Here is an 8,439-nt window from a genome sequence, read left to right as displayed (position 1 = left end):
CCCAAAATTGAACCTCTCCAAACCTACAGCACCCTAAAACACAGTCTAAAATACAAACTCAACTCAAACCCAGTCTTTATGCTACCATAAAGACCTTCACGCACTAAAAACATAGACTGTATAAAATAATGGCCATTGCCATCTTTTTGTGATTTTTTTTTTGTCTAATAAAAGTCTAATAATAGCAAGCAGGTGAGTTATGAAAATCACCCACGGACAGGTTTCAAGGCTGTTGAAGGTTACAATAGAGAACAAAAGTGTTTATTAATACAGGGTTGTAAACATGTTTGTTACTGCTGTAAAGTTGGGCATTTTAACAAGGGTGTCTATGGGGAGTCACTCACCCCTGGAGCCAGCCTCAGGTGGCCATTTGAGGAACTGCAGTTTTTGACACTTACTTCGTTTTTCAGCCCCAGACATTGCAGCTTGACAGAAAACCACTGTATAAAACATGCCAAGAACAGGCTCTGCTGGTTCCCTCTTTTCATCAGAACAGCTTGACTGAAATCACTTGAGAAAAAAACCTGCATTACAACTGAACAGCTCTATATGTGACTAAGGACACACCACAGCCTGGCCCATGCAAATGTTCTGGCCAATATTAGGGGCCCTATTTAAGTATGTAAGCAGGAGGGCTGTGGTCACATAACCAGTGCACTGACGGGAGTGTAGAAAGAAGCTATATAAAAAGCAAATATCAGTGTAAGGAGGTTGGGCTGGAGGACAGGTCAAGCAAACACAGGACTTTGCCCAAGAAGACCGGTATTCATGTCCCATGTGAAACCAACTTTGGGTTATTTTCTTGCCCAATGTCAGCTTGGATAGGCTCCAGCCCCCCCATGGCCCAACAGGATAAGTGGTTATGGGAAATGAGTCAATATACAAACCGCTGTATGCACCTTTTTGTAAGATATCCTACAAACCACTGTGTGAGAATACATCGAGCTAGAGCTAAGAGCCAGTTAGCTTAGCATAAAGACTGGTAACAGGGTAACAGCAAGCGTTATTACTGGAGGTGCACGTCATCTTGAGTTAAAAATAGTGTGGCCCATAACCCTCTATCAGCAAGAAAGCATATGAGTGCATTTCCTGAATTTTCAGACTAATAAACCAAATTCAATAAAGCCAGAGGGGACCTCTGCTGCTCAGAGTAAGATGTGACACAAACAGCTTGTCTAGAATTACTGGAGATAAAAATGGAGATGCCTGCAGGAAGCAGGAAACAGTGGAGCCAGGAAAAGAACTGCTAAGAAGCAGTTTAATTTCATGTAAGCAATCCACATTTTTCAATAACTCGGTTGGTTCAAATTTGGGTAGGGTTCATTAGCAGTAAGTGACAGTAAATTGATGGTATGCAGGACCGATGTGACTGAAACTAATCTCATTTATATTATAAAGCCCAAACTAGCTTTAGGTCCTTTTGAGCTTTAGTCTTTTTGAGTCTGGAAGCACCTAAGAATGGTCTCTGCACTTAAAATATATCAGTTTTTGCATTTCTTGCTGTGCTGAAGCTTGTGGGGTTGGTTTACAGCCAACAAACAATATTTCTCTAGAAATTAGTCAGCACATTGAATTGAATTGGGCTACATTTGATTTAATTTAAAAGAATGCCAGCCATTCCTCCTTAAGTCCAAACACACACTCCACTATAATAATAGTACTGGAAAAAAAAGAGTTTTATTATATTGTCTGAAGATTTTTTGATTTCTTGCTTTTAATTCTTCTATCTTTTGCATGTTGGAGAAAAGACTGTGCCCTATAACTAAATGATGAATAACAAGTGTTTTTCAGACAAGTGGGGTAGCTGATCACACCAACAGATGATGCAAGAATATTTTATATCAGTCAAGTTAAGTCAGTTATTCTAGTTATTAAGTTAATTTATTTGAAAATATATTCATTTGATATATAAACAAGGTGCCAGAGAAAAAACAAATGCTACATATCATCAAATGTATCCAGTAAAAACCATCAGCTGCACTTAGGAAAAAAAAATGCCAGCATATATTTTTCACAACAAATACCCTGAAAGATTATTTACAGATACACTTATTTACATTTTCATACATTTGTGTTCCACTAATGTTTCCTCTCTCTTTCTCTCTTTCTGCAGAAATGCAGTATTAGACATTCTCACTCTCATTCTCACCAATAGTGACTTGGATTATTTCATTTTGTCTGATTTCTTCTTCAGTTCCCTGCTGTTCTACACCAGATGCCTCATCTTCAGCGTGAGTTTCGTTGTTTCCAGCCTCTGATGCTTCACTCGCTGCTCTCCCCTCCTCCATCCTCTCAAGCTCTAGCCTCAGTTGCTCTTTCTCATTCAGTATCACCTCTTCTTCAATGGCTTTCTGCTGCTCCTCTTTCTCTTTCCTCTCTTTCTCAGCCTTGTCCTTTTTCTCCTGCTTCTTCATCTTCCAGTAGAAGCACAGGTTCTTCTCAGGGTAGGTGACTTTGGCCAGCGGCAGCTTGAAGATCCTCTTGGTCCCCGTGGTTAAGAGGAGGAAAGTGAGGGCGGAGAGACAGAAAGGCCAAGTGCAAGCCGGCAGACCAAACTGCAGATGAAAAAGACATCATGTTGCTGTTCATAACTTTTGTTCATTATGGGTTGATTTAATTATTGGAGTGATAGAAAATATATACTTACTGTAGACATGATATTGGCAATGGCTGAGCCGAGGTATGCACAGAAAAAAGCTGCAGAGGAGAAGAAGAGAGATAGCCTACCATGAGACTTCTTATGCCAATGCTGTGATAAGTGTGATCACAGATTACAAATCTCTAGACGCTCTATGCCAGTGATGCACATGTTACATGTCATGCCATTGTCCTGTCTGGATTAGATTCCTTGTTGTAGATAGTGTTCTCCTGGGCATCTACTCACCACATGTGATGGCCAGCAAGTGCACCTGCCAGGTAAGAGCGTAAAACATTCCTCCGATGGCAATGCAGGCTAACACGCAGTTGTATCCCCAGAGGCCGAAGTAAATGTCTCCGAAAGGCGCTGCCAGAGCCAAGCCTACAAAATGGTACATCACAGTCATCATCACAGTCAGTTTAAGTTCGGATTGTCCTCATAAATAATGACCCTCTTGGTTATTTTACACCTTTAAAACCACCTTTAAATTCATTCTGTAATCATGCAAGGAAGCAAAAATAAGTTGTGCTGTTTATTGCGGCAGCCAGACTTTTACATCTGGCTCCCTGCAGAGGTATGGTCTGGTCCTCTCACCTGAAACCATGCCCACAGCAGATCCCAGGACAGCATGAGCGCAGGTGATAGGGGAGGAGATGAAGAGTGAGATGATGAAGATTCCTCCTGTCCAAGGGTTGTCACAGCCGTAGACTTGACCAACTCCCACAGGTACCGACATGAACAGCTAAAGAGGCAGAGAGAGGAAGGTTACATAGCTGTAGATCCACAACCTGATTTACAACCGTCAGGTGCTTCCTTTGCTGAACTCTTGTGGGAGTGTGTAGAGGCTGTGACTGATCGTCATTTTAGAGTCCTGGAAGCTTTGATGCACCTGTAAAACGTAGACTTATGTAGGCACTGATGTAGTGTAGCCTTGTAACTGCACATTGCTCCTACAGATATTGACGATCAGATACCGTGCAAGGAGCCTTTGTTAATGAGCTGATGAATCCGTGACGTCTAAATTACATAACTTTGAAATGTCAACAGAAGAAAGGTAACAGCATCTGATCCTAACATGCACTGTGTTCACAGAGAGTGTACCAGCCCACAGAGAAGTTTATTATATAACATACATTAACAAATACTAGTCTGTCACTGACCTTGGCGACGTCGATTTCAGCCCAGGTGATGTTGGGCAGCTCTGAGCGAGGCTGAATGAGGACTTGAGGGAAGTGGTGGTTAAAGTGTCCGGTGGCAACCATGTGGAGACACACCAGGATGTTGAAGGGCAGAGTGAACACCGGCAGATCCCAGCGACTGTTGATAGATGCCAGGGCACTGGACACAATTGGACTGAAACAAAGGATGCAACATCACCAGGATGAGATTTAATCCACATTTAACTTGCACAGTTACTGAAGTATAAGTGTTTGTATCTCAGTCCCCATCACAGTCTAGTTGCTTCTGCATATTTTGAGCAGGACTGTGCCACTGTCTACACGTTTTCTCCACCTAAAGTAATACTTCAACCATAAAATCATTTTTTGAAACATCAATTATTCATCCTGTGTCGTGTTAAATTTGTGAAGAAAATTTCTCAAATGCCTCAATGGTGAACAAAGAATCCAAAGACTGATAAAATTCCTTACTATTTGAAAAACACTGTCACTTAAACTGTCTCACGCAATGATGAGTGCTACCCCTAGGCAAGCACGTGTGTTTAAACGCACATATTTTCCCACACATGCTGCTTGTTTGTAGAAGTGTTTTAAATAGTATGTGTTTAGGAAGTACTGAGCAAACAACTGAGTAAATGAGACTTGGATTATACTGTGTGAGCTGTGTGAGAGTTTGTTCATGGATGTTCTCATGTAAGTGTGATCCTTCATGACTTTATGAATTTTCTCAGTTTTTGGAGTCTTTGTCCAATGTTTTTATGAACTCAAGGTAACAGGAGTTAAATATTTGATATATAAATGGTCATTTGGAGGGTGAAGTATTACTTTAACTTACATAATTAAATCATTGATTTGCTTTATGGCTGAGTGTCTAAGCAATGATTAACTGCGATTCAGGCTAATGAATTCTGGATACAGAAGCACAAAGGAAAATACAGAGCTAAGATCTCATGGCATTTATATGGTCATACTATAGTAAACTGGTCTGTTATTGGCCTTTTTATGTCGTGTTTTGGTTAAATCATCTATTTGATATGAATCTACTGTATCATTTTTTCATTAGTCATTTTAGTTTCTTACCACATCATGGACATGAAGATGTTGGGCAGCAGGAGATACCAGTACCAATTTCCTGCGTTGGAGAACACAGCCATCAGCAGACCCACCAGGATGCCGTTGTAACCGTACAGCCCTGCAGCTATTGCACCCCTGAAAGACATTCAATGTTAGTGTGAAGGTATGTTCTACTGTAAATGAGTGTTCAATTCACATCCAACCCTCTTTATATATAGTAGTATCTAATTTAGTGTATTATTATCTGCAGCATAACTTTGCTCAAACCTGCTCTGTTGAAGGATGAGGGCAGAAATGGTGGCAAACAGTGTGCCCACGAAGCCGTTGAGAGCCCACCAATAGTTCTGCAGGATGAGGCCGGCAAAAATGATGAGGCCACTCAGGGGGTTGTTGACAAACATCACCTGAGCAGCTCCGCGTAAAACCCAGTCCAGCAACTGCAGCAAGAAAAACTGCTCTGGAGAGTGGAGAGAGAGAGAGAGAGAGAGAGAGAGCAGACAGAGAGCATTGACAGCTGCTTCATATGCCAAGTGAATTTTCTCAGGTATAAAATAATGACATCACAGACGTTTTATCTTATATGTACAACAGGTTCTTCTACTGGAACAAAGTAACTGTCCTTCACTGGGAACATAGTATACTAGTATACATAATAGTCTAGTAAACACTATGTAGTCTGTAGCATGAGGCACACTTTCAAGTTCCTATCATGAGTGTGTAAGTGAAACATAATTGTTTTGACAGATACCATACATTACATGCTTGTCTGTCATTTAAATCCACTCTTGTATAACTATCTATACCAGTCACGTAACAGAGGGTGGAATAACTGATGTACACAACGTCAGTAATTTGACAGTGACATTGTAAGACTCATTCTCACTGTTAAACAAACTCTAATCTACCTATGTTTTTTCCACAAAGGGTGTAGGGATTCAATATATATTGCCCAAGGGTACAGTGGTTATCAGAATAACATAAGTATGATATACTGCTATTTTATAGTAATGTAATCTTCAGTAAACTGCTGCACTGGCTTTGTGCGGGCTACACTCATGGTGTGAGCAATTAGAGTTGACTTACTTTCCATCCATTTTGCAAACACTTCCATGTCTCCAGCAAAGTAGGAGACTATCTTGAGGAAGCGAACCCTAGCCCTCTTCAGCTTTGTGGGCCCTGGCTGCACAGGGTCCTTCTCCTTCTTTTCCTCATGGGAGCTGTCCTGCTCAGACGGCAGCTCAGGGTGCGCCATCAGGGGTTGGAGCTCCTGCAGCCACGGTTATGGTTAGAAATTAATTAATTAATTAATTAATTAATGAATTCCATTCAAATGTCAAAATGCACACGGCATCTAACCCACACTGTGCGTCTAAACTGTGAGCACTGACTTACTGTGAAGGTGACAGGAGAAGCAGCAGAGGTGGAGCCGTTGATATTCTTCTGAATATCCTGAGAGGAAAGAAGAAAAGGTGTCTCTCTGCAACATGTCAAGGCTTAATCACTGCTTATTATGAGTCATAAAAATATGTTATTGTGTATCAAAGAAATTTTAATTGTTGTTTAATTTGCTGCATATTATGGTGATACCTATGGTCAATGATTTGATTTAATTTTAATAAATCATCCATTACAATCAATGCTCTCAGAATAGGTAATGATATACCTAACATAACCTCACACCTATAATCTTCTTTAAATATTAGTTCATTCGATCAACTGGCAAATATTCAGTTAAGTCACATTTTACTGTCCTACTGAACTTTAGAGACTTTGACCTGCAGTAAGTGCTCCTACCTTTGTGCACGGTGATCCAGGCATATGTCCCAGAATAGAGACCGGCTACATGAGTTGCCAGCTTCTCTTGAGCCCTTGCCAACTACAGAAACTTCCACGAGGAAGGCTTTATAGTGGCAGACTACAGAGAAAACCCCACCTCCTCTTCTCAATCTTGACAGGAATCACTGACACACCACTGTGATAATCTTTGACACACCCAAGTCTCTTGCCACAAACAAAATGTCTGCCCTTTCTCCTACACCGATGAAATGATGTCAAAATTTGGTCAGGTGAAATTAAGTTCTAAAGGGGCATTACACCAACCTTACACAATATGTCTACTGTGAAAGAGGCCAGTTTGTCCATATTTATAAAGGAAAATATCTGTTTGCCTTTTTATTTAGTCAATAAATGCCATTTTACCTTACATTTATCTCAAACATAACATAAAAGCACAACTACTAATCTGAAAAGTAGTTATTAGAAACCAAAATCATGATAAATTACTAAAAAGATTTTCTGATTGTTCAAGTTCAGATTGACAACAGAAAGACAAAATCAAGACAATCATGCTTGAAAAATAGATACAACAACATGGTTAAAGCACACACACACACACACACACACACACACACACACACACACACTTACTGTATGTCAAGAATGACACCTGCACATGTTTTAAGGCCACAGTGATGTTGAGGCTGGTCACGTGTAACTCTTTTGACACCCAGAGCAATGTAGCTGTCCTGTAGATTTTGTGTCATCACTGTTTCAGTACTCAGAGAGAAGCACTAAAAAGCAAATGTTTCTCCTAAACCAAAGTGAAATCATTCTACAATGAAGTGTGTCATCTCAGATCTTCACACACAATTAAAATGACAACAAACATACAGCATGCTTAATCTGCAACTTCTTGCTTTACACAAATACGGTGATCTGTTTAAGTCAGTTTAAGGTTTGAGACTTATTTGTAAGGAAGGGTTGGTTTTTTTGCATTTCATCCAACAAACAAAAATATTTGAAAAAACTATATATTCTATATTCTGACAAATAAAGCATTCATGAATGAATGCTTTATTTGTCAGAATCACTTCTGAAAATTTTCTTGCATCCAAGACACTTGTTTCTTGTGACAGAAAACAATATATACAGTACAGGCCAAAAGTTTGGACGCACCTTCTCATTCAATGCGTTTTCTTTATTTTCATGACTATTTACATTGTAGATTCTCACTGAAGGCATCAAAACTATGAATGAACACATGTGGAGTTATGTACTTAACAAAAAAAGGTGAAATAACTGAAAACATGTTTTATATTCTAGTTTCTTCAAAATAGCCACCCTTTGCTCTGATTACTGCTTTGCACACTCTTGGCATTCGCTCCATGAGCTTCAAGAGGTAGTCACCTGAAATGGTTTCCACTTCACAGGTGTGCATTATCAGGGTTAATTAGTGGAATTTCTTGCTTTATCAATGGGGTTGGGACCATCAGTTGTGTTGTGCAGAAGTCAGGTTAATACACAGCCGACAGCCCTATTGGACAACTGTTAAAATTCATATTATGGCAAGAACCAATCAACTAACTAACCTTACTGGAGGACTACGCTGAAAGGATGGAGTGCAGAAGCTCAGGAATGGTTCAGACTCCTTTCTTGAGAGACACTGCCATACCATCTGTCGGCATCACTAAACGAGCAGACGTGGTAAGTGATCCTTGTGTATTTTGCTCAGCAATCTCTCTGCTGTAACGTTACCTCCCTGTTGAGTAA

General features: G+C 40.1%; 1 protein-coding gene across 1 annotated transcript; it reads right to left on the bottom strand.

Annotated features, from left to right (window-relative positions):
• On the bottom strand, positions 1 to 6,757 carry slc14a2 (solute carrier family 14 member 2). Its single transcript, XM_049579679.1, has 10 exons — positions 6,685 to 6,757; positions 6,283 to 6,339; positions 5,974 to 6,157; positions 5,158 to 5,347; positions 4,897 to 5,025; positions 3,799 to 3,991; positions 3,233 to 3,380; positions 2,885 to 3,019; positions 2,648 to 2,697; positions 1 to 2,555 (listed from the first exon to the last, which is right to left on the bottom strand). The coding sequence occupies exons 1-10, from the start codon at positions 6,706 to 6,708 to the stop codon at positions 2,124 to 2,126; spliced, it is 1,542 nt and encodes a 513-aa protein (XP_049435636.1). The 5' UTR covers positions 6,709 to 6,757; the 3' UTR covers positions 1 to 2,123.
• Between the last annotated feature and the right edge of the window lie 1,682 nt (positions 6,758 to 8,439).

The sequence above is a fragment of the Epinephelus fuscoguttatus genome, linkage group LG6 (assembly GCF_011397635.1).
Source record: "Epinephelus fuscoguttatus linkage group LG6, E.fuscoguttatus.final_Chr_v1".
NCBI lineage: Eukaryota > Metazoa > Chordata > Actinopteri > Perciformes > Serranidae > Epinephelus > Epinephelus fuscoguttatus.
The sequence above is the reverse complement of the archived record's forward strand: the minus strand, read 5'-3'. Positions and strand labels throughout refer to the sequence as shown.

What these genes read in the sequence shown, in the direction of transcription:
- slc14a2 (XM_049579679.1), bottom strand. Translation starts at nt 6,708, where the DNA reads ATGCCTGGATCACCGTGCACAAAG. An exon ending in CTCATCCTTCAACAGAGCAG is followed by an intron (nt 5,026 to 5,157) that starts GTTTGAGCAAAG and finishes AATGTCTTTCAG; the next exon opens with GGGTGCAATAGCTGCAGGGC. An exon ending in TGCTGTGGGCATGGTTTCAG is followed by an intron (nt 3,020 to 3,232) that starts GTGAGAGGACCA and finishes ACCATTTTGTAG; the next exon opens with GCTTGGCTCTGGCAGCGCCT.